At 48.8% G+C, this 27,172-nt stretch overlaps 1 protein-coding gene across 3 annotated transcripts in view; it reads right to left on the bottom strand.

The window, feature by feature from the left end:
* ZFAT (zinc finger and AT-hook domain containing) overlaps positions 1-27,172 on the bottom strand; it is a 259,690-nt gene that overhangs the window by 210,155 nt on the left and 22,363 nt on the right. For 2 of the 3 annotated variants that reach the window (XM_075352843.1, XM_075352844.1), the window contains exons 2-4: positions 20,451-20,558; positions 16,962-17,123; positions 5,539-5,787 (exon numbers count right to left, since the gene is read on the bottom strand). In XM_075352843.1, coding sequence (XP_075208958.1) covers positions 5,539-5,787; positions 16,962-17,123; positions 20,451-20,502 — 463 coding nt within the window. In that variant the 5' untranslated portion in view covers positions 20,503-20,558. Of the gene's footprint in view, positions 1-5,538; positions 5,788-9,527; positions 9,584-16,961; positions 17,124-20,450; positions 20,559-27,172 lie in introns of those variants that run through there. The other variant, XM_075352845.1, reaches the window with a different exon arrangement.

Genomic DNA, 27,172 nt, shown 5'->3' with positions numbered 1-27,172 from the left:
CGGAGTCGGACGGAGACCACCTTGTCTTGATGCAAAGACCAAAAAAAGGGGGTGACTCCGAGAGAGTGCAGCCAGAACTCTCTGGCGGGAAAATATAGCCACTAGAAAGACTACTTTCTGTGAAAGATGAAACAAAGAAACCTCCCCAAGAGGCGCAAAGGGAGGTTTCCGGGAACCGGGAGGACCGGATTAAGGTCCCAGGGCTCCATAGGCCGCCGGAAAGGCGGAATGATGTGAGATGCGCCCTTAAAGGAGCGCACCGGAGCCAGCCGGACGATACGCCGCTGGCACATACTGACAGAGCCGAGACCTGTCCCTTAATGAGGGATAGTCCTAGCTGTAGACCGGACTGTGGAAGGGACAGGAGGGTCGGCAAGGCCAAAAAGGTCAAAGGACACTTTGGAGCTCGAGTCATAGCGGAGATGACTTCAGGAAGGATACCAGAAGTCGCCAAGATCCGGGACTCAAGAGCTACGCCGTCAATCTGAGAATCCAGAATTCTGACGGAAAAAACGGACCTTTTGAGAAAAGGTCTGGACGGTCCGGAAGATGCCATGGCAACCCAACGGACAGAAAGAGCAGGTCAGAATACCAAGCCTGCCTGGGTCAGTCTGGAGTATGAGAATGACCCGACGGCCCTCTTTACTGATCTTGCGCAGGACTCTGGACAAGAGGTAGAGGGTAAAATACGTAAAGAGACGAAGCTGGGGTCAAACATGAACCAGTGTGTCTACCGCAAAACCTGAGGATTGTGGACCACGGTTGGACAGCTGAAATAGTCTGCCTCGCAGTTTTCACATCTAGGATGTGGGCTGCGGATACGGTGGACTAGGAGTCCCTTGTCCACTGAAGAATGTTGAGCCGCCAAGATTGCCAGGCGGCTGAGTGTCCCGCCCTGGAAGCTGATGTAGGAAAAACGCTGTCACGTTGTCCGACTGGACTCGAATGTGCCTAGCCGCCAACAGATGGTGAAGGCTTAGAGAACTAGAATACAGCTCTGATTTCCAGCACATTGATCCAGAGGGCTGATTCGGACAGAGTCCAAGCGCCCTGCGCTCCACGGTGGAGATATACTGCTCCCAAGGCGGATAGACTAGCATCCTGGTGAGGCTCACCCGGGACGGGGCCAGGAAGGAGCGCTCCTGAGACAGAGTGGCCGAAGCCACCACTGAAACGAGCCTCTGGTCAGTGGCGAAGCCACCACCCCGTGGGAGGAGGGAGTTCGCTTGTACAGCGGAAAACATCCAATCTCAGAGGACGCAGGAGAAACTGGGCAAGGAATCGCTTCCATTGATGCCACCGTCTGACCAGCACCTGTATATGGTGTCTGATAGAACGACGCCGACCGCCAGCGGAGGGACTACTGATCGACTAAGAGCAGCTTCACAAGTGCCGATAGAGACTCGAATTGCGTCCCTGAGAACCTCTGGTTCGAAGTCAGAGTGGACTTGGGCAGAAAGACAAGCCACCCGAATAGGTTAGAGTGGCGAGAGTGAGCGAAGCACTCTGCTAAGAGTCAGCACTGGATGAAGCCCCGACAAGAAGGCCGTCCAGGGCAAAAGATCACTGCCAATCCCTAGGGGTGCAGGACCCTAATCACAGCTGCCCCAATGAGAATACTCGAGGGGCCGTGGCTAACCCCAAGGGAAGAGCCACGAATTGGACCACTCCGATTGTCAAAACGTAGTCAACGCTGGTGTGAAACTGCGATTGACCCCTGCAGATAGGCATCTCTGATGCCGATGGCTGCTAGGGAATCTCCTTGGGTTCTTGATTGATCCGGTGAAAAACACACGGAACAAGACCGAGACTCCATGTGAAAACGCCACACCTGACTATGCTTGAAAAGCTAAAGATCCAGGTCGGGGACTAGGAATAGATTTAAGCAAAAATCTCAGAACCGTTCCCAGTCGGGAACCGGTACAATTACTCCATTGGTCTGCAAGAAATGCCACGGCCTGTGAGAAGGCGGCGGCCTTGGAGCCGGGAGGAGTTGACAGAAAAAATCTGTTTGGCGGGTGGACAGAATTCCATCCTGTAGCCATGGGAGATATAATCCCGCCCCCACTGAACGGAGACGTGTTAGAACCATACGTCGCCAAGTGGAGAGAGCCTGCCACCGACCAAGGAGGTTGTTGGCGTGGCTAGATAGCTCGGAGGAAGCTGGCTCAGTGGCAGCATCTCCTGCGGTCTTCTGAAGACGCAGCTTCGAGCCATTTGGTTCTATGAACCTAGGCCGAGCTAGAGGACGATCAGATGGAGGAACGGAAACCACCGAAACCTCAACTGATTCCTGCCCTGGACAGGTTCCCTGGTTTAGGATTGTGGCGAGGAAGCACACTCCCCGCCAAGAGCTTCCTTAATTTCACCCAGCTTGGTTCCGGGGAAACTGGGCCCACCAAGGGGGAGCCCAGCCAGGAACCTCCATAGAGGCATCTGCCTTCCAATTTCGAAGCCACAGGAGCCTGCGGATAGCGAGGAAGGTAGCCCAGACCACCGCCGTGCGGCGTCTAGCATGGCAGACCTGGCAGAGGATGAAAAGACTGAAGTCTGGAGTTCAGGCAACCGTTTTGGGCATAGAGTCCCTGTGAGAGAATGCATCTCCTCCAGAGAAGCAGAGAAGTTACAAAAAACCGCACTGCTGTAAGCTGAGGAGAACAAGCTCCTGCCGTTCCCATACCGACTTGGCCCAAAGGACAACCGGGCGGACCGCAGAACCTTAAGTGAGGAGCCATCAGCCACTGACATAACGGTCCGGGCTGAGCCACCTGAAGTGAATGAGCCCACTTCTTGACCACCATGGGTGGACAGGGGAAACACAGTCCTCAGAAACACGCTTCATCTCAGAGCGGAGTGAGGTCCAGTACAAAATTAATGTACGGTAGAATCCTATAGAGGTGCCGTCAGCCACTGATACAACTAACCGGGCAGTCTAGACCGGAGTGGCTACCCTCTCTGAAGGGAGGGGGAGACAGGCAGCAGAACCCCGCTGTGGGGTCTGCAGGATAGGCTGTGGGCTTGGACGCAGCGGCCTGAAAACTGGAGTGGTTAAGTAACACACTCCTTGACCTGCTAAAGGTAAACTGTGCCTTTCTGCCAGCGGGGAATACTCCCCTGATCAGGCGGACACAAGAATAATGGACGCAAGCCAATCATTCGCATCTGCGTCACCTACGGACGGATCAATGTACATAAAGTAGCGTCCGTGTCCGCGGTAGAGACATCTTCCTCGTCCGGTGAATCAGCTCGTAATCGGAGCTGCGGGACGGGGAGGACAGGGGACCCTGCGTCTCCCTGTCAGGAGAACGGGGTCTGAGCCCAGAAGGAGAGTCCCTTGTGAGCTTGGCCGAGCGAGCAGAAAACGCCCTGAGAGGGGAACTGCATGCTCAGCAGATGCCGGGACAGCCGACCCCTGGAAATAGGAATCCTATGGGGGTCAGCCACCAAAACCGGAGCAGCTGGAGGGACCATTAATGAGCCCCCATGCTGAGGGGCCACAGTGGTTAGGAGCTCGGTATAGCCGTACGAGACTACCTGCAGTGGATAATAAAGAAACAGCCTGCAGCCTCGCTCTGTGAGACATGCTGCAGAGGTGGGGGCTCTGTCCAGCATGGGTAGAATACCCAAGACAGGGGTTCAGCCTGGGGGGACTCCCACCTAAGAACCATTACAGTGTGCCGGTTCAGGCAATATGAGGTTACATGCAGCACATGTAGAACCTTGTAGCTTAGCTGCTAGAGTGAGACATGCTGCTGAGGGGGAGATTCTATGATAAAGAATTAACTCCTTCAGCATGCCTGAGAGTGTCATGCTGCTGAGGAGGAGATTCTATGATAAAGAATTAACCTCTTCAGAATGCCTGAGAGTGTATAAAAAGTGCACAACCAGGGGTTGTGACTTATCAGGCCATATTATGAGTGCCCTCCGGATTCCAAGCCTGGACCCTCAGCCAGTATTCCCTCCCTGTGCTGCAGGGCAGCCAGCGCCGACCAGTGTACTAAGACGCTGGAAAATGGCGCCAGAGTGAGGGGGGGAGGCGGGGGTTAACCCAGGAGCGGGAATCGGAGGGCGAAGGAGATGTACAGGGGAGGGAATCATCACCTCAAAACGGAGCGTCCTCCCCTGTGCAGAGCGGCCGGCGGGCGGCTCTGCAGCGTCCCCCTGCATGCCTGACATGCAGGGGAACGAAACGAAACTAGGCCGCGGCTGAAGCCGGGGCCTAAAGTTATGCATGCGGCCGAAAATCAGGCCTCATCGGCGCGGTTCTCAGTAAAAACTGTGGAACCGGCCGGAAACACAGTAAACAAAGCAGCATTATTCAGCAATCACTGTCCCCCCCAATAAAAGTGCCCCACATGCAGAAAGACCCTCTGAATAAACGTCTCTATACTTAGCTTTGAGACGCAGGGTCCAGTCCCTGTGGGGTGGGGGTCAGTGCTCCGTCCAGCAGGGTCCTGCACAAGGGCTGCGGATGGAGGCCGGTCTCCTGCAAGGCAGTGAGAACCGTGTTGGCTCCCACTTCAAATCAGAGCCCCTAAGGGATGTTGAAGGAGCGCGGCATGAAGGGCTCCTGCCCTGAAGTCAACCTTAACAGCACTGCCGCCAGGGGAGTGTGAAGGGACATGCCGGGGGTCCAGTGGACCCGCTTTTCTTCCAAATCTTTGTAAAAAATGAAAAATCAAAAAGGGATGCATGTGTGTGTGTGGATCCTCCTGACACAAAGCAAGAAACTGGCTAGAACTGGCTAGCAGGGGGTGTATATGCTAGGAGGGAGGAGCTACACGTTTTGAGTGTAGTAACTTTGTGTGTCCTCCGGGGGCAGTAGCTATACACCCCATGGTCTGGGTCTCCCATAGGAACGATAAAGAAAAACGTGTTGTCTATGTTGTTTGAAAGGACGCCCTATGTGTCTATTTTAACGAGATTAATAAAAATATAGTTTTAGAGGTAAATTAAATGGTGGTTTCTCTAAAGTGCCAGTATTATCACATCTAATGGATGCTGCTATTTTTACACTGGGGTGCCCAATAACCTTGGGCCTCTCCACGCTGCGTATACCAGCCCCTGCTTTTGGCTTTATCATGGCTGGGTATCAAAATTGAGGGGGGAGGGGTGAGATTTTTTAAAATTATTTAATTTAAAACGGGACTGATGGCAAGTGGTGAAGTAGTGAATATGCATGAGAGGTAATAAGTTGACACAGAAGCAGCGTTACAGCAGAGGAGGTGGTCAACAAGGATAACGCTTCTGCTTTATTCCCTATTTTCTTTCTCCATTTTTTTTTTTTTTAATCTCTATCACTATCCGGGTGGCCGAACTCAAACTGTTACACGGATTTTCCTGAGAAGTCCTTGTTCGGGGTCCGCCCATCACTACTCCTAAGCCAAAGGTGTACAAACAAAATCCAAACTCAATGGCGGAATTCTGCAAAACTAAAACTATATGACTATTTTAATTACCGGCAGCATTTTCAGGGTGTTACAGGCAGCTCTGGAGGAGAGGAGGGTACGAAACATGAACGAGGACGACGCTTCTTACCCTGGGAGACATCTTCGTCGTCATTTAATACGATGATGCAGATGTGTTTTTTCAGTTGTCTGATGTTGGAGAAGGTTCGGCTGCATTTTCGGCACTCCAAGCTGTCCGGCACGGGCTCCGGGGATGGACGCCCCTCCTCCACATCCTCTTTAGCATGACTCCCATTGCTCTCTGCAGGCTCCTCATCAGCGATGGATTTCTTTGTGGAACCTTTAGGTCGTCCTCTCTTTCTTTTCACAACGGAGAGTTCTACAAAAGAAAATGAAAAATAAACATAAAAATATAACAACTATAATACTGCCCCTATGTACAAGAATATAACTACTATAATACTGCCCCTATGTACAAGAATATAACTACTATAATACTGCTCCTATGTACAAGAATATAACTACTATAATACTGCCCCTATGTACAAGAATATAACTACTATAATACTGCCCTCTATGTACAAGAATATAACTACTATAATACTGCCCCCTATGTACAAGAATATAACTACTATAATACTGCCCCTATGTACAAGAATATAACTACTATAATACTGCCCCTATGTACAAGAATATAACTACTATAATACTGCCCCCTATGTACAAGAATATAACTACTATAATACTGCCCCTATGTACAAGAATATAACTACTATAATACTGCCCCTATGTACAAGAATATAACTACTATAATACTGCCCCTATGTACAAGAATATAACTACTATAATACTGCCCCCTATGTACAAGAATATAACTACTATAATACTGCCCCTATGTACAAGAATATAACTACTATAATACTGCCCCTATGTACAAGAATATAACTACTATAATACTGCCCTCTATGTACAAGAATATAACTACTATAATACTGCCCTCTATGTACAAGAATATAACTACTATAATACTGCCCCTATGTACAAGAATATAACTACTATAATACTGCCCCTATGTACAAGAATATAACTACTATAATACTGCCCCCTATGTACAAGAATATAACTACTATAATACTGCCCCTATGCACAAGAATATCACTACTATAATACTGCTCCTATGTACAAGAATATAACAACTATAATACTGCCCCTATGTACAAGAATATAACTACTATAATACTGCCCCTATGTACAAGAATATAACTACTATAATACTGCCCCTATGTACAAGAATATAACTACTATAATACTGCCCCTATGTACAAGAATATAACTACTATAATACTGCCCCTATGTACAAGAATATAACTACTATAATACTGCCCCCTATGTACAAGAATATAACTACTATAATACTGCCCCTATGTACAAGAATATCACTACTATAATACTGCTCCTATGTACAAGAATATAACTACTATAATACTGCTCCTATGTACAAGAATATAACCACTATAATACTGCTCCTATATACAAGAATATAACTACTATAATACTGCCCCCTATGTACAAGAATATAACTACTATAATACTGTCCCTATGTACAAGAATATAACTACTATAATACTGCTCCTATGTACAGGAATATAACTACTATAATACTGTCCCTATGTACAAGAATATAACTACTATAATACTGCCCCTATATACAAGAATATAACTACTATAATACTGCCCCTATGTACAAGAATATAACTACTATAATACTACCCCTATGTACAAGAATATAACTACAATAATACTGTCCCTATGTACAAGAATATAACTACTATAATACTGCCCCTATGTACAAGAATATAACTACTATAATACTGCCCCTATGTACAAGAATATAACTACTATAATACTGCCCCCTATGTACAAGAATATAACTACTATAATACTGCCCCCTATGTACAAGAATATAACTACTATAATACTGCCCCCTATATACAAGAATATAACTACTATAATACTGCCCCCTATATACAAGAATATAACTACTGTAATACTGCCCCCTATATACAAGAATATAACTACTATAATACTGCTCCTATGTACAAGAATACAACTACTATAATACTGCTCCTATGTACAAGAATATAACTATAATACTGCCCCCTATGTACAAGAATATAACTACTATAATACTGCCCCTATGTACAAGAATATAACTACTATAATACTGCCCCTATGTACAAGAATATAACTACTATAATACTGCCTCCTATGTACAAGAATATAACTACTATAATACTGCCCCTATGTACAAGAATATAACTACTATAATACTGCCCCTATGTACAAGAATATAACTACTATAATACTGCCTCCTATGTACAAGAATATAACTACTATAATACTGCCCCTATGTACAAGAATATAACTACTATAATACTGCTCTTATGTACAAGAATATAACTACTATAATACTGCTCCTATGTACAAGAATATAACTACTATAATACTGCTCCTATGTACAAGAATATAACTACTATAATATTGCCCCTATGTACAAGAATATAACTACTATAATACTGCCCCTATGTACAGGAATATAGCTACTATAATACTCCCCCTATGTACAAGAATATAACTACTATAATACTGCCCCTATGTACAAGAATATAACTACTATAATACTGCCTCTATGTACAAGAATATAACTACTATAATACTGCCCCCTATGTACAAGAATATAACTACTATAATACTGCCCCCTATATACAAGAATATAACTACTATAATACTACTCCTATGTACAAGAATATAACTACTATAATACTGCTCCTATGTACAAGAATATAACTACTATAATACTGTCCCTATGTACAAGAATATAACTACTATAATACTGCCCCTATGTACAAGAATATAACTACTATAATACTGCCCCTATGCACAAGAATATAACTACTATAATACTACTCCTATGTACAAGAATATAACTACTATAATACTGCCCCCTATGTACAAGAATATAACTACTATAATACTGCTCCTATGTACAAGAATATAACTACTATAATACTGCCCCTATGTACAAGAATATAACTACTATAATACTGCTCCTATGTACAAGAATATAACTACTATAATACTGCTCCTATGTACAAGAATATAACTACTATAATACTGCTCCTATGTACAAGAATATAACTACTATAATACTGCCCCTATGTACAAGAATATAACTACTATAATACTGCCCCTATGCACAAGAATATAACTACTATAATACTACTCCTATGTACAAGAATATAACTACTATAATACTGCTCCTATGTACAAGAATATAACTACTATAATACTGCCCCTATGCACAAGAATATAACTACTATAATACTACTCCTATGTACAAGAATATAACTACTATAATACTGCTCCTATGTACAAGAATATAACTACTATAATACTGTCCCTATGTACAAGAATATAACTACTATAATACTGCCCCTATGTACAAGAATATAACTACTATAATACTGCCCTTATGTACAAGAATATAACTACTATAATACTGCCCCTATATACAAGAATATAACTACTATAATACTGCTCCTATGTACAAGAATATAACTACTATAATACTGCCCCTATGTACAAGAATATAACTACTATAATACTGCCCCTATGTACAAGAATATAACTACTATAATACTGCCCCCTATGTACAAGAATATAACTACTATAATACTGCCCCTATGTACAAGAATATAACTACTATAATACTGCCCCTATGTACAAGAATATAACTACTATAATACTGCCCCTATGTACAAGAATATAACTACTATAATACTGCCTGTGGACATATAATAGAGGTGACCAGGTTGGAGCAGATTTGCAGTGTAATGAAGACCCCCCGCCCCGGTCCTGTTGTGCAGACACTGAGTGATCCTGACGTGATCTGTCACATTAGAGGCAGCGGTAATGATTAATAACGGAGACACTTTACAGTAAATTATTCATGTCCTCCGCCCGGCGGCCGCACTGGGGAGCGATCACTCGGCATGTATAATGAGGCTGCACCCTCTCCCAGCTCCGGGTCCCGGCCGCTCTCCTCTCCTGGCCGCTCACCGCTGTTTATGGGGAACATGCGGCTAAATGATCCGTGACTGTAGTCAAGACATGGAAGTAAATGAGCCTCCTGGAGGAGCGGAGTCGCCCCAGAGCCGCACTGCTCGAGAGAGAGAGAGAGAGAAAATCCAATAATGCATGTTGTTTTGTAGATCTGCCACAGTAAAAGCTATCAGCAGCCAGGTGTGTGTTATGAGGTTCTGAAGCAGCTGATTTGTGTGTTATGAGGTTCTGCAGCAGCTGAGGTGTGTGTTATGAGGTTCTGCAGCAGCTGAGGTGTGTGTTATGAGGTTCTGCAGCAGCTGAGGTGTGTGTTATGAAGCTCTGCAGCAGCTGAGGTGTGTGTTATGAAGCTCTGCAGCAGCTGAGGTGTGTTATGAGGCTCTGCAGCAGCTGAGGTGTGTAGTTTGAAGATCTGCAGCAGCTGAAATGTTTTATGAAACTCTACAGTAGCTGAGATTTATGAAGTTCTGCAGCAGCTGAGTTGTGTATTATGAAGGTCTGCAGCAGCTGAGGTGTGTATTATGGGGTTCTGCAGCAGCTGAGGTGTGTATTATGGGGTTCTGCAGCAGCTGAGGTGTGTATTATGGGGTTCTGCAGCAGCTGAGGTGTGTATTATGGGGTTCTGCAGCAGCTGAGGTGTGTATTATGGGGTTCTGCAGCAGCTGAGGTGTGTATTATGGGGTTCTGCAGCAGCTGAGGTGTGTATTATGGGGTTCTGCAGCAGCTCAGGTGTGTATTATGGGGTTCTGCAGCAGCTCAGGTGTGTATTATGGGGTTCTGCAGCAGCTCAAGTGTGTATTATGGGGTTCTGCAGCAGCTGAGGTGTGTATTATGGGGTTCTGCAGAAGCTGAGGTGTGTATTATGGGGTTCTGCAGCAGCTGAGGTGTGTATTATGGGGTTCTGCAGCAGCTGAGGTGTGTATTATGGGGTTCTGCAGCAGCTGAGGTGTGTATTATGGGGTTCTGCAGCAGCTGAGGTGTGTATTATGGGGTTCTGCAGCAGCTGAGGTGTGTATTATAGGGTTTTGCAGCAGCTCAGGTGTGTATTATGGGGTTCTGCAGCAGCTCAGGTGTGTATTATGGGGTTCTGCAGCAGCTCAAGTGTGTATTATGGGGTTCTGCAGCAGCTGAGGTGTGTATTATGGGGTTCTGCAGAAGCTGAGGTGTGTATTATGGGGTTCTGCAGAAGCTGAGGTGTGTATTATGAGGTTCTGCAGCAGCTGAGGTGTGTATTATGGGGTTCTGCAGCAGCTGAGGTGTGTATTATGGGGTTCTGCAGCAGCTGAGGTGTGTATTATGGGGTTCTGCAGAAGCTGAGGTGTGTATTATGGGGTTCTGCAGAAGCTGGAGGTGTGTATTATGGGGTTCTGCAGCAGCTCAGGTGTGTATTATGGGGTTCTGCAGCAGCTCAAGTGTGTATTATGGGGTTCTGCAGCAGCTGAGGTGTGTATTATGGGGTTCTGCAGAAGCTGAGGTGTGTATTATGGGGTTCTGCAGAAGCTGAGGTGTGTATTATGAGGTTCTGCAGCAGCTGAGGTGTGTATTATGGGGTTCTGCAGCAGCTGAGGTGTGTATTATGGGGTTCTGCAGCAGCTGAGGTGTGTATTATGGGGTTCTGCAGAAGCTGAGGTGTGTATTATGGGGTTCTGCAGAAGCTGAGGTGTGTATTATGGGGTTCTGCAGAAGCTGAGGTGTGTATTATGGGGTTCTGCAGCAGCTGAGGTGTGTATTATGGGGTTCTGCAGCAGCTGAGGTGTGTTTTATGGGTTTTTCAGCAGCTGAGGTGTGTATTATGGGGTTCTGCAGCAGCTGAGGTGTGTATTATGGGGTTCTGCAGCAGCTGAGGTGTGTATTATGGGGTTCTGCAGAAGCTGAGGTGTGTATTATGGGGTTCTGCAGCAGCTGAGGTGTGTATTATGGGGTTCTGCAGCAGCTGAGGTGTGTATTATGGGGTTCTGCAGCAGCTGAGGTGTGTTTTATGGGTTTTTCAGCAGCTGAGGTGTGTATTATGAGGCTCTGCTACAGGTGAGATGTGTTTTAAAGGGGTTCTGCAGCAGGTGAGATGTGTTTTAAAGGGGTTCTGCAGCAGGTGAGATTTGTTTTATGGGGTTCTGCAGCAGCTGAGGTGTTCGTTACGAAGCTGTGCAGCAGCTGATATGTATTATGAGGCTCTAGAGCAGCTGACATTTACGGGGTTCTGCAGCAGCTGAGATGTATTCGGAGTCACTGCAGCAGCTGAGATGTATTCTGAGTCACTGCAGCAGCTGAGATGTATTCTGAGTCACTGCAGCAGCTGAGATGTATTCTGAGTCACTGCAGCAGCTGAGATGTATTCTGAGTCACTGCAGCAGCTGAGATGTATTCTGAGTCACTGCAGCAGCTGAGATGTATTCTGAGTCACTGCAGCAGCTGAGATGTATTCTGAGTCACTGCAGCAGCTGAGATGTATTCTGAGTCACTGCAGCAGCTGAGATGTATTCTGAGTCACTGCAGCAGCTGAGATGTATTCTGAGTCACTGCAGCAGCTGAGATGTATTCTGAGTCACTGCAGCAGCTGAGATGTATTCTGAGTCACTGCAGCAGCTGAGATGTATTCTGAGTCACTGCAGCAGCTGAGATGTATTCTGAGTCACTGCAGCAGCTGAGATGTATTCTGAGTCACTGCAGCAGCTGAGATGTATTCTGAGTCACTGCAGCAGCTGAGATGTATTCTGAGTCACTGCAGCAGCTGAGATGTATTCTGAGTCACTGCAGCAGCTGAGATGTATTCTGAGTCACTGCAGCAGCTGAGATGTATTCTGAGTCACTGCAGCAGCTGAGATGTATTCTGAGTCACTGCAGCAGCTGAGATGTATTCTGAGTCACTGCAGCAGCTGAGATGTATTCTGAGTCACTGCAGCAGCTGAGATGTATTCTGAGTCACTGCAGCAGCTGAGATGTATTCTGAGTCACTGCAGCAGATGAGATGTATTCTGAGTCACTGCAGCAGATGAGATGTATTCTGAGTCACTGCAGCAGCGGAGATGTATTCTGAGTCACTGCAGCAGATGAGATGTGTTTCATGGGGTTCTGCAGCAGCTGAAGTGTGTATTCGGAGGCTGTGCAGCAGTCAACATGAAAGTTCCTTTAAAACATGGAAGCAGAATAGAGACATAGGGGCAGGAGGTGCTTAAATAAATATAATAAAACATGGGAGGTGGGGGGCAGAAAGTTAAGCATCGGGGGTGGAAAGGGGGGGGGGGGGGTGTCTAAAAAAAAAAATAGGGAGAAACAATCCAGGAAGAAGACAGAGGGGGAAGCTGGAAGCTGAAGGTAAAGGACAGAGTAACCATTATCAGGGCGTACACAGACTTCGGGGCCCCCGAGCGTAGCAGTCTTGGGCCCCCTGTGATCAGGAGCACCGCCCTATGGTGCTGAATGCGCACACACATAACCACGTCACCCCTCTCCTTTAGCTCTACACCATCCGCATCTGCTATAAAACCCAGTCCGGTGCCAGAGTTTAATGCTTTACAATTACACCCGTGACCTGATAAACCCCCCCCCCCAGCCGCCCACCCCCGACATCCATCAGGTACTAAGCACACGCACTCGCCGCCCTTAATGTTCACCCGAGCCCAGAGATTAATGCCTTCCCTGCCCGGCTGCGTGTACATCATTAGTTACTGTCTGCAGAGGCTCGGCCCGGCGGCGGCTTGTGAGACCGGATGAACAGAAACGAGCAGCAGCGCGTGAACCTCCGCTACTCACTTACTGCAGAGCATCGCGCAAATTATTTTGCCTAATTCTAGTTGTAGGTCTCAAGTGATATTGTCCCCATAGTTGTCAATTTAAGCCGTGTGCGCCCGTACTGTCACCATATAGCAGTGCCCGGGTAGTCGAGTTGGTGCAAATCGATTTGCAGCACTTAAGGCATCGGTCACATCAGTGGCTGTTGGACAGGCGCACTTAGTTACACCTCTTACCTCCCAGTATCTCTTAGATGTTCGACCTGGTGTGACGCACCTCTTACCGCCCAACATCTCGATTATTCGACCTGGCGTGACGCACCTCTTACCTCACGGGATATCTTGGATCTTCGAACTGGTGTGACGCACCCCTTACCTCACAGCATATCTTGATTATTCAGCCTGGCGTGATGCACCTCATACCTATCGGCATCTCTTGGATATTCGACCTGGTGTAATGCACCTTTTACCTCCCGACATCTCTTGGATCTTTGACTTGGCATGACGCACCTCTTACCTCCCGCATCTCTTGATAATTCGATCTTGTGTGATGCAACTCTTACCTTCCGACATCTCTTGGATATTGGACCTGATGTGATGCACCTCTTAGCTCCTGACACCTCGATTATTCGACCTTGTGTGACGCACCTCTTACCTCCCGGCATCTCGATTATTCGACCTTGTGTGATGCACCTCTTGGATATTTGACCTAGTGTGACGCACCTCTTACCTCCCGACATCTCGATTATTCGACCTGGTGTGATGAATATCTTACCTCCCGGTATCTCTTGGATCTTCAACCTGGTGTGACGCACTTCTTACCTCCCGGCATCTCCTGACTATTCGACCTGTTGTGAGACACTACTTGGATCTTCGGCCTGGTGTGACGCACCTTTTACCTCCCGGTATCTCTTGGATCTTCGGTCTGGTGTGACACACATCTTACCTCACAGCATATCTTGATTATTCGACCTGGTGTGATGCACCTCTTACCTCCTGACACCTCGATTATTCGACCTGTTGTGATGCACCTCTTACCTCCCGGCATCTCTTGGATTTTCAACTTGGTGTGACGCACCTCTTACCTCCCGGCATCTCCTGACTATTCGACCTGGTGTGACGCATGTCTTACCTCCCGGTATCTCTTGGATCTTCGGCCTGGTGTGACACACCTCTTACCTCCCGGTATCTCTTGATTATTCGACCTGGTGTGATGCACCTCTTGGATATTTGACCTGGCGCGACGCACCTCTTACCTCCCAGCATATCTTGATTATTCGACCTGGCATGATGCACCTCTTACCTCCCGGCATCTCTTGGATCTTTGACCTGGCGTGAAGCCTCTCTTACCTCCCGACATCTCAATTATTCAACCTGGTGTGATACACACCTTACCTCCTGGCATCTCTTGGATATTCGGTCTGGCATGACGCACATGTGACATCACACCAGTGAGGCTAACCGCTGAGGATGCCGCCTGAGCACCCATCCACATTACCAACTAGGTCCTGCTAATCAATTATTACCAGCACTACCAAAGCGGTTAATCAATTTCTCCACTTCAACATTTCTGGCCCTGGCTCGGCAGCAAGCCACCGTAGCCGCTCCGGGTAGCCCGCCACTCCTGGTATATTCTAAAGTATCACATTCCCGCTCCCTCCCAGATTAGGATGGGAAACAAGATACAGAATTTAGAATTAAAAAAAAATAAAAAAAATCTGCGACCTTGTCTGACTGTAATATGTGGGCAGATTACTTATTGGATCCTGGTGTTTTATGACAGGAGATGAGTGCTGTGTGCCGTCTCGTTAGCTTCGAGGAGAAGGACTTGTATCTTCAGGGACGTGGATCAGACCAAGAGCCGCAGATGATCAGTGCGGAGATGACTGACAGCCTGGTTATCGGCTGCGGCGGGCGGGGGAGGGGGAGGGGGGGGAGGCTGCGGGTTCCATGTTGAAGTTCTCGGCCCCTGCGGCTGCCCGCTAGGACGTGAGCTGTGATCTCAGGCTGATCCGTCAATAATAAAGCCCAGCACGGTGCTCAGCGGCAATCATCTCACCTCCTGCTAATCAGGACAGTGCGCAGAATATTAACTGCTACATGGAGTGTGTGTGCAATCCACGGACAGCACCGGAGCACAGATCCATTACAGGGGGTCTCCAAATAAAAACATACCTAGCAGCGTTTGTGGCCAAGAGGAATAACATTATTTTGGGCTATTTTGTGACTTTTAACCTGTATTTTCACATTTTTCTCCTCCACAGGCTCTAGTTCAATATTTCAGTTGTGTCTGAGCTAGTGGGTGAATATTAGCTGCCATGTTTACGGTGTACAGCACACACAGACTCGAGGCTTCTCCTATCTATGTGGCATATGGTGAGAAGCAGCAGTCCGGCTGCTTCGCTCCGCCACAACACAGTCCGGCTGCTTCGCTCCGCCACAACACAGTCCGGCTGCTTCGCTCCGCCACAACACAGTCCGGCTGCTTCGCTCCGCCACAACACAGTCCGGCTGCTTCGCTCCGCCACAACACAGTCCGGCTGCTTCGCTCCGCCACAACACAGTCCGGCTGCTTCGCTCCGCCACAACACAGTCCGGCTGCTTCGCTCCGCCACAACACAGTCCGGCTGCTTCGCTCCGCCACAACACAGTCCGGCTGCTTCGCTCCGCCACAACACAGTCCGGCTGCTTCGCTCCGCCACAACACAGTCCGTCTGCTTCGCTCCGCCACAACACAGTCCGTCTGCTTCGCTCCGCCACAACACAGTCCGGCTGCTTCGCTCCGCCACAACACAGTCCGGCTGCTTCGCTCCGCCACAACACAGTCCGGCTGCTTCGCTCCGCCACAACACAGTCCGGCTGCTTCGCTCCGCCACAACACAGTCCGGCTGCTTCGCCCCGCCACAACACAGTCCGGCTGCTTCGCTCCGCCACAACACAGTCCGGCTGCTTCGCCCCGCCACAACACAGTCCGGCTGCTTCGCCCCGCCACAACACAGTCCGGCTGCTTCGCCCCGCCACAACACAGTCCGGCTGCTTCGCCCCGCCACAACACAGTCCGGCTGCTTCGCCCCGCTACAACACAGTCCGGCTGCTTCGCTCTGCTACAACACACAGTCCGGCTGCTTCGCCATGCAACAACACACACTCCGGCTGCTTCGCTCTGCTACAACACAAAGCCCACCTGCTTCGCTCTGCTACAACACAGCCCAGCTGCTTCGCTCCGCCACAACACAGTCCAGCTGCTTCGCTCTGCTACAACACAGTCCAGCTGCTTCATTCTGCTACAACACAGTCCAGCTGCTTTGCTCTGCTACAACACAGTCCAGCTGCTTCGCTCTGCTACAACACAGTCCAGCTGCTTCGCTCTGCTACAACACAGTCCAGCTGCTTCGCTCCGCCACAACAGTCCAGCTGCTTCGCTCTGCTACAACACAGTCCAGCTGCTTCGCTCTGCTACAACACAGTCCAGCTGCTTCGCTCATTTGCGGAAAACTGTTCCAAAAACACAATTTTATTTTCTTTTTACTTAGTAATGGGCAGAGGAAAACTAAAGTAAATGTTGTAGAGCGAGTGGGATCCCCCTGCACTGCTCACACTGAGCTGCGGGACATGAGGGGGGGCAGGAAAAGCCAAGGTCTAAAGCTTGTGATCAGAGAGAAGGGGGTCAGTGGAAAGCTGTGAAAACGGACCTGGATCTCACCTTCTGCGCTCCTGCCGGGCGGCACCAGAGGACGGAGCGGGATGATGATGTGCTCGGGGCTCAGACCTTCTTTGGTGTGGTTTTCGGTAACGTGTGACAGCAGCTCGGGGTGACTGGGAGAGAACAGGTTACACAGCTTACACATGTAGATGGAGCTGGAGCCTTAAAAAAAAAAAAAAAAAAAAAAAAAAAAACGGAAAGAATGTTACACCGAATAAATGAAATACTCCTGATACGACTGCATTCGTCCACCCTTTATTTTTCGCCCTCTTGGGGGGTTATTCCCGCTGCTCTCACGGCTGCTGTACTCTGCCCGCTGAAGGCTAGTCTGTCTGTATCTATACTTTTCTACTACAGGGGTCCTCCCTTCCCAAAGACAATCACTGGGGATCAACTGCACAGTTTCTCCTCTTCACACCACGGCTCCTTTCAAGTGGATGGGGTCAGAAAAGAGGACACGGTGATGCAGACCCTCCATCCTCAGAACTGGTGGGAAGCCCAAGAAGTCAGGCAGAGCCATCATTAAAGGGGGTGTCCTGTAAACAACATATATGACCCATCTCAAGGGCAAATGATAAATGTATGACTGCAAAAGAGACAACCCAGAGCATGGGGGGGGTGGACCCAGAGCATGGGGGGGGGGGCGGGACCCAGAGCATAGGGGGGGGCGGGACCCAGAGCATAGGGGGGGGCGGGACCCAGAGCATAGGGGGGGGGCGGGACCCAGAGCATAGGGGGGGGCGGGACCCAGAGCATAGGGGGGGCGGGACCCAGAGCATAGGGGGGGCGGGACCCAGAGCATAGGGGGGGCGGGACCCAGAGCATAGGGGGGGCGGGACCCAGAGCATAGGGGGGGCGGGACCCAGAGCATAGGGGGGGGCGGGACCCAGAGCATAGGGGGGGGCGAGACCCAGAGCATAGGGGGGGCGAGACCCAGAGCATAGGGGGGGGCGGGACCCAGAGCATAGGGGGGGCGGGACCCAGAGCATAGGGGGGGCGGGACCCAGAGCATAGGGGGGGCGGGACCCAGAGCATAGGGGGGGCGAGACCCAGAGCATAGGGGGGGGCGAGACCCAGAGCATGGGGGGGCGGGACCCAGAGCTTGTGAGACCACTACTCCATTACTACTCCTATAACAACAGTAAAAGGGAATCTGTCAGGTGAATTTTTAGTGCAATACAAATGCTATCTTTAAATAGGGCTGAAAGAGACCTTTCAGGATCAGTAAGTTTTATTGCGCTACCTTATCCTTTTATCTTGTTGTAACCTCCATAGAATTCAGTGTGACCTAGTAACTAGTCAAGCATATGTAAATACAAACTGCATATACCCTGCTCCCCCCTCCCATCTCTCAGGGGCTGGCATTAGTGATAGTGAATTTAAACTGAATCTGCACTGCAGCCCCCACCCATACTCCCTCCCACCTCTCAGTAGCGATAGTGAATGCACTGGGAGGTGGGTGGTGGGAGCAGTAAATATATAAATTGTATTCACATACCCTTGACTAGCCTGCATTCTATGGCGCTTATACCAAGATAACAGGATTAGGTAAAACAATAAAACTTCCTGATCCTGAAAGGTCTCAAATATAAAAACAACAGTATTGTACTAAAAAAAAAAAAAAAAAAATACCTGACAGATTAACTTTAATGGTGGCACATGACAAACTGAATTCTATGGAGCTTACACTAAGATAACAGGATAAGGTAAAACAATAAAACTTCCTGATCCTAAAAGGTCTCCGATTTAAAGATAACAGCATAATACTACAAAATCACCTGACAAATTCCCTTTAATGGTCGCATATGATCAGCACGGCTTCATACACATAGGGAACTTTGGGACCCCATTATCTGGATTTGTGGGTGGTCATAGAAGACCACCCACAAATCATACATTTATCATCCGTCCTGGACATAGGCGATATAAGTTGTTGATGGAAACAACCCCTTTAAGATACATTAAGTACTTTTGATTTGAAAATACCTCTTAATCAGTGACATACCTGTGCACAGTAGCGCCCTCTATAAGTTTACCCGTAAAAGAGCTGTGGGTATAATCTGCTGACGCGTCTGATTCCTGGCACTGTGTTGCTACCACGGCTGCCCGATTTCGCATGAAAAGCTAAGACATCTATCCACTCGGACTGAATTGGTGGCGGGGAGTTTACTTGACCACTCGTCCCCATTGTTGGCCCCCTATAAACTTTTTGCTGATCAGCCGAAAGACGGCCACAGTGTTCGTTCGTCGGCTGATTTGATCATTTATGTGGGCCTATAGATCACTATGGTCAACAGCAAATCTCCATGTGAAAAATTGAGGAGGCTGTGCCGACAATATGTAAGGTGACACAGCGGTCGTACTGCCAGGCTTGAACCGGCCCAAGCAAAAGGCACTCTAGACCTTGATCAATTGGTAAAAGTGTAATCCCACCAATAAAAGGTGATCATTTGCAGATCGGTGGGATCACTCATCGCTTCATTCATTCGCTATAGGATTGCTGGAAATAGCCGAGCTTATTGTGAATGTCGTTTTTGTGGGTGCCGTTTTGGAGCTCCCTCTGGTGGCCAGGAATGGTAGTGGAGCTGAGTCTGAGCCTGTGACTCAGACAGGTGTTGGCGTTAATTGGGAATTAAGGAAGTCATATTGCAGACAAGCCTGGTGTATATAGGAGAGCTATTTTTGCCTTGCTGGTGCCGGTTATAAAATTCTGTTATCCTCAGTGTCTGAACCTGGCTTGGAGATCTGTCTTTCCCTGTGCAAGACTTCTGCAGATTGCTTCCTGGTTTACACTTTAGAGTGTTTGTTTTTCTTGGTTTTGTATCTGTTTTCTTGCAGGTGTAGTTTGGGTTCTCTTGTGTAGTGAGCATGGGGGTTGCCCCTTTGCTAGCTCTGCTGCAAGAAAAGGGAGTTTCTCCCTGTTTAACTTGATTATTTGCACTTTTGTATTCTTTTAGGTATTTTGTTCTTACATTATTTACAAGAGTACCTGATATAGTGGGGGTGAGGTCGTACGACCTCAAGGGCCATTTTTACTATGAGGAGATAGGTATTTTTTATGCAGTGATTTTTGTACTGACGGCAATCAGTGTCCTTTCCTTTGTATCTAGTTTGTTGGGCCTCGCCTTTGCTTAATCTATTATTCCCATCTGTGTATTGTGTCTTCCTATATCACCAAAATCTTTATATGTGGGGGACTAGCTACTCCTTTGTGGGGGACTTCTCTTAGGCAAGGTAGATTTCCTCATTTCTATCTGTGAGGTGTAGCTAGTTTCTCAGGCTGTGACGATGCGTCTAGATGTTTAGGAACGCTCCACGGCTACTTCTAGTGTGGTCTGATAGTTAGGGGATTGCGGTCAGCCCAGGTTCCCACTACTTGGTGTTTTTCCATTAATGGGAGTTTTTTGTAATCTTCCACGGTTACCAGATCATAACACGAACCCCATAGACAATGAATGGAGCGATATTATCCATATGCGGCAGCAGTACCTTCGGTCACCCTGGAGACGTCATTGTTGCAGCCGTTGTCTACAGAATGCATTTGGCCGGCAGCTGAACCTCTCCATAGGCGGCAGCGGGACGGTCAACACCAGCACCCTGCGAAAGAAGGAGGAGATTTAGTCACTTAATATTAAAAAGGGATTATCCAGGATTAGAAAAAAAAATAAAAAAAAATCAGCTCCCTTTCCGAAAACAGCGCCACGCCTGTCCGTGGGTAGTGTCTGGTATTGCAGTTCATATCCAATAAAGTGAATGTGGATGAGGTGCAGTGCCGCACACAACCTGTAGACAGTGGTGGCGCTGTTCTTTTGGGAGAAGGCTTTCATTGATCGGCCTTTTATACCATTTTAAGCATTTCTCCTTTAACACTTAAAGCAACAGTACCAAGAAAAAAAAAAAAAAACAACAACATTGGGGTGGAAATGCCCTTTAAACATAGTAAGATTTTTTTTTTTTTTTAAGAATTCATAGAGGTAAAATCTCTTTGTACTGTGCGAGCCAGCAGATTTATTCCACATCGTGGAATTATCTGGGGATCAATCAGGAGAAATCCTTCACAGTTCGCATACTAAAGCGTAACACCTCGTCTCACCTTCAGCCGAAAACACAAGCTGCTGGTGTGCACACAGACCGGGGACGAGCCCCAGGACGCCCGCTGACGTTACACCCACCGTTAATAGAATATAAAGTCAGGATTCTCCCTCAGCTGGAAATAACCTACTGGCTTCAAAAAGGTAAAAATGCAAATTATCTGAGGAGCTTCCACATACGTGATGAGGAGGGACCTGCGGCAAATCATGAGGAAGTAAAGCCCTAATGAACTTGTCATCTAGCAAATGGTGCAAGCAACTGCAGCAACTGGGTCTGACAAAAAATATCCAGCCACCGCTACGGGAAAGGGGTCAACCGAGAAGGCATCCTGCCACCGCTACGGGAAAGGAGTCAACCGAGAAGGCATCCTGCCACCGCTACGGGAAAGGGGTCAGCCGAGAAGGCATCCTGCCACCGCTACGGGAAAGGGGTCAGCCGAGAAGACATCCTGCCACCGCTACGGGAAAGAGGTCAACCGAGAAGGCATCCTGCCACCGCTACGGGAAAGGGGTCAACCGAGAAGGCATCCTGCCACCGCTACGGGAAAGGGGTCAACCGAGAAGGCATCCTGCCACCACTACGGGAAAGGGGTCAACCGAGAAGGCATCCTGCCACCGCTACGGGAAAGGGGTCAGGCGAGAAGGCATCCTGCCACAGCTAGGGAAAAGGGTCTGCCGAGAAGGCATCCTGCTACAGCTATGGGAAAAGGGTCGGCCGAGAAGGCATCCTGCTGCCACTAAGGGAAAGGGGTTGTCCAAGAACGGATTTTGCCGCAGCTACGGGAAAGGAGTCAGCCGAGAAGGCATCATGCCACCGCTACGGGAAAGGGGTCATCCGAGAACGCATCCTGCTACCACTACAGGATTGGGGTCAATCAAGAAGGCATCCTGCCACAGCTATGGGAAAGGGGGTCGGACGAGAAGGCATTCTGCCACCGCTATGGGAAAGGCGTCGGCCGAGTAGGCATCATGCCACCGCTACGGGAAAGGGGTCATCCGAGAACGCATCCTGCCGCCACTACGGGAAAGGGGTCAAGAAGGAATCCGGCCCAGTACGGGAAAGGTCAAGAAGACATCCTGCTGCCACTACAAGGAAGGGTTTGGCTGAAAAGGCATCCTGCTGCCACTACCGGAAATGGGCCGACTGAGAAGACATCATGCTTTAGCTACGGGAGAGGGGTCAGTCAAAAAGGCATCCTGCTCCGGCTACAGAAAAAGGGGTCATCAGAGAAGGCATCCTGCCACTAAAGGAAAGGGGTTGACTGAGAAGGCATCCTGCCACTGCTACAGGAAAGAAGTTGGGTCCTGCTGCCACTACGAAAAAGGGGTCATCAGAGAAGGCATCCTGCGGCCGCTAAGGGAAAGGGGTTATCAGAGAAAGCATCCTGCCACTGCTAAGGGAAAAAGAGTCAGCAGAGAAGGAATCCTGCCTCCGCTACAGGAAAGGGGTCAGTCGAGAAGGCATCCTGCTACCACTACGGGAATAGGGGTCAGTCGAGAAGGCATCCTGTCACCGCTACGGGAAAGGGGTCGGCCGAGAAGGCATCCTGCCACCGCTACGGGAAAGGGGTTGGCAGAAAAGGCATTCTGCCACTGCTACGGGAAAGGGGTCGGCAGAGAAGGCATCCTGCCACCGCTACGGGAAAGGGGTCGGCTGAGAAGGCATCCTGCCACCACTACGGGAAAGGAGTCGGTCGAGGAGACATCCTGCCACCGCTACGGGAAAGGAGTCGGCCGAGGAGACATCCTGCCACCGCTACAGGAAAGGGGTCGGCAGAGAAGGCATCCTGCCACTGCTACGGGAAAGGAGTCGGCCGAGGAGACATCCTGCCACCGCTACAGGAAAGGGGTCGGCAGAGAAGGCATCCTGCCACCGCTACGGGAAAGGGGTCGGCTGAGAAGGCATCCTGCCACCACTACGGGAAAGGAGTCAGCCGAGGAGACATCCTGCCACTGCTATGGGAAAGGGGGTCGGCCGAGAAGGCATCCTGCCACCGCTACAGGAAAGGGGTCAGCCAAGAAGGCATCCTGCCACCGCTACAGGAAAGGGGTCGGCCGAGAAGACATCCTGCCACCGCTGCAGGAAAGGGGTCAGCCGAGAAGGCATCCTGCCACCGCTACGGGAAAGGGGTCATCCGAGAAGGCATCCTGCCACCGCTACGGGAAAGGGGTCATCCGAGAAGGCATCCTAGCTGACACTGTGGCCATGTACGGCACATAGTGCAGTGCCCAAACCATCTCCATGTCATACATTTATGACACTTTGCGCTAACTGCTCGCCTCCAGTGCGAAAAATTGTGCAAAATGCTACAAAATGGTTAAACGTAGCTGCACCGCCTCTGGATCCGCAATCCATTTGGTTCCCAGGATTATCACTTTACATTTCAGCACGATGAATAAATGGCTCTTCACAAACAATCGGCTGCTCGAAACCGGCAGCAAAAAGTTTATTAATCGTCCTCCGGCACATCGAGGAAACCGCCGCAATATTCCCGTGCCATGAGCCAGCGAGCTCGCGGGTAGTTTACAGAAAGCATTTCTGTTCCATGACGGTGTAATAGGGAATAAATTACCGGCAGCGCGCGGAGATTCTTCATCTGAATGATATTGACTGCAAATTGAACTGGAATTTCATCTTCAATTTCAGCGCTAACCGGATTTCAGAGGGACGAGATATCAATACAGTGTGACACCGAGGCAAAGTGATGGCAATTACCGACGGCGAGAAGCCGCAGACACAGCCAGGGATTCTGCGCAGCGGGGATATGTGCTGCAGAGGAACGAAGGCACACCCAGGGACGGTATATACAGTGTATATACAGCACACCCCCCCACCGAGAGACGGTATATATACAGTGTGACACCGAGGCAAAGTGATGGCAATTACCGACGGCGAGAAGCCGCAGACACAGCCAGGGATTCTGCACAGCGGGGATATGTGCTGCAGAGGAACGAAGGCACACCCAGGGACGGTATATACAGTGTATATACAGCACCCCCCCCCCCACCGAGAGACGGTATATATACAGTGTGACACCGAGGCAAAGTGATGGCAATTACCGACGGCGAGAAGCCGCAGACACAGCCAGGGATTCTGCACAGCGGGGATATGTGCTGCAGAGGAACGAAGGCACACCCAGGGACGGTATATACAGTGTATATACAGCACCCCCCACCACCGAGAGACGGTATATATACAGTGTGACACCGAGGCAAAGTGATGGCAATTACAGACGGTGAGAAGCCGCAGACACAGCCAGGGATTCTGCACAGCGGGAAGATGTGCTGCAGAGGAACGAAGGCACACCCAGGGACGGTATATACAGTGTATATACAGCACACACACCCCCACCGAGGGACGGTATATACAGTGTATATACAGCACACCCACCCACCGAGGGACGGTATATACAGTGTGACACCGAGGCAAAGTGACGGCAATTACCGACGGCGAGAAGCCGCAGACACAGCCAGGGATTCTGCACAGCAGGAAGATGTGCTGCAGAGGAACAAAGGCAGGAAGCGCCACACCCCCACCCCCCACCAGAGGACGGTATATACAGTGTATATACAGCACACACACCCCCACCAGAGGACGGTATATACAGTGTATATACAGCACACACACCCCCACCGAGGGACGGTATATACAGTGTATATACAGCACACACACCCCCACCGAGGGACGGTATATACAGTGTGACACCGAGGCAAAGTGATGGCAATTACCGACGCCGCGAAGCCGCAGACACAGCCAGGGATTCTGCACAGCGGGAAGATGTGCTGCAGAGGAACGAAGGCAGAAAGCGCAAAAAACCCCCACACGAGGACAGTATACAGCACCCCCCCACCCCCCACCACAGTGTATACAGGGTATATACAGCACACACACCCCCACCACAATATATACAAGGTATATACAGCAACCCCCTCCCCCCCAACTACCACAGTGTATACAGGATATATACAGTGCCTACAAGTAGTATTCAACCCCCTGCAGATTTAGCAGGTTTGATAAGATGCAAATAAGTTAGAGCCTGCAAACTTCAAACAAGAGCAGGATTTATTAACAGATGCATAAATCTTACAAACCAACAAGTTATGTTGCTCAGTTAAATTTTAATAAATTTTCAACATAAAAGTGTGGGTCAATTATTATTCAACCCCTAGGTTTAATATTTTGTGGAATAACCCTTGTTTGCAATTCCAGCTAATAATCGTCTTTTATAAGACCTGATCAGGCCGGCACAGGTCTCTGGAGTTATCTTGGCCCACTCCTCCATGCAGATCTTCTCCAAGTTATCTAGGTTCTTTGGGTATCTCATGTGGACTTTAATCTTGAGCTCCTTCCACAAGTTTTCAATTGGGTTAAGGTCAGGAGACTGACTAGGCCACTGCAACACCTTGATTTTTTCCCTCTTGAACCAGGCCTTGGTTTTCTTGGCTGTGTGCTTTGGGTCGTTGTCTTGTTGGAAGATGAAATGACGACCCATCTTAAGATCCTTGATGGAGGAGCGGAGGTTCTTGGCCAAAATCTCCAGGTAGGCCGTGCTATCCATCTTCACATGGATGCGGACCAGATGGCCAGGCCCCTTGGCTGAGAAACCGCCCCACAGCATGATGCTGCCACCACCATGCTTGACTGTAGGGATGGTATTCTTGGGGTCGTATGCAGTGCCATCCAGTCTCCAAACGTCACGTGTGTGGTTGGCACCAAAGATCTCGATCTTGGTCTCATCAGACCAGAGAACCTGATCCAGTCTGTCTCAGAGTCCTCCAAGTGATCATGAGCAAACTGTAGACGAGCCTTGACATGACGCTTTGAAAGTAAAGGTACCTTACGGGCTCGTCTGGAACGGAGACCATTGCGGTGGAGTATGTTACTTATGGTATTGACTGAAACCAATGTCCCCACTGCCATGAGATCTTCCCGGAGCTCCTTCCTTGTTGTCCTTGGGTTAGCCTTGACTCTTCGGACAAGCCTGGCCTCGGCACGGGTGGAAACTTTCAAAGGCTGTCCAGGCCGTGGAAGGCTAACAGTAGTTCCATAAGCCTTCCACTTCCGGATGATGCTCCCAACAGTGGAGACAGGTAGGCCCAACTCCTTGGAAAGTGTTTTGTACCCCTTGCCAGCCTTGTGACCCTCCACGATCTTGTCTCTGATGGCCTTGGAATGCTCCTTTGTCTTTCCCATGTTGACCAAGTATGAGTGCTGTTCACAAGTTTGGGGAGGGTCTTAATTAGTCAGAAAAGGCTGGAAAAAGAGATAATTAATCCAAACATGTGAAGCTCATTGTTCTTTGTGCCTGAAATACTTCTTAATACTTTAGGGGAACCAAACAGAATTCTGGTGGATTGAGGGGTTGAATAATAAATGACCCCCTGAATAAACTTTTCTCAATTTAAAAAAAAAAAATAAAAAAGAAATAACATTCTTTTTTGCTGCATTTCACACTTCCAGGCTGATCTACAGTCCAAATGTCACAATGCCAAGTTATTCCGAATGTGTAAACCTGCTAAATCGGCAGGGGGTTGAATAATACTTGTAGGCACTGTACAGCACACACACCCCCACCACAGTGTATACAGGGTATATACAGCACCCCCCACCACAGTGTATACAGGGTATATACAGCACCCCCCACCACAGTGTATACAGGGTATATACAGCACACACACACCCACCACAATATATACAGGGTATATACAGCAGCACCCCCCCCCCCACTACCACAGTGTATACAGGATATATACAGCACACACACCCCCACCGCAGTGTATACAGGGTATATACAGCACACACCCCCTCCACCACCACAGTGTATACAGGGTATATACAGCACACACACCCTCCACCACCACAGTGTATACAGGGTATATACAGCACACACCCCCTCCACCACCACAGTGTATACAGGGTATATACAGCACACACCCCCTCCACCACCACAGTGTATACAGGGTATATACAGCACCCCCCATCACAGTGTATACAGGGTATATACAGCACACACGCACTCACCACAATATATACAGGGTATATACAGCACCCTCCCCACCACAGTGTATACAGGGTATATACAGCACCCCCCACCACCACAGTGTATACAGGGTATATAC

This window comes from Anomaloglossus baeobatrachus, chromosome 6 (assembly GCF_048569485.1).
Source record: "Anomaloglossus baeobatrachus isolate aAnoBae1 chromosome 6, aAnoBae1.hap1, whole genome shotgun sequence".
Taxonomy (NCBI): Eukaryota; Metazoa; Chordata; class Amphibia; order Anura; family Aromobatidae; genus Anomaloglossus; species Anomaloglossus baeobatrachus.
The sequence above is the reverse complement of the archived record's forward strand: the minus strand, read 5'-3'. Positions and strand labels throughout refer to the sequence as shown.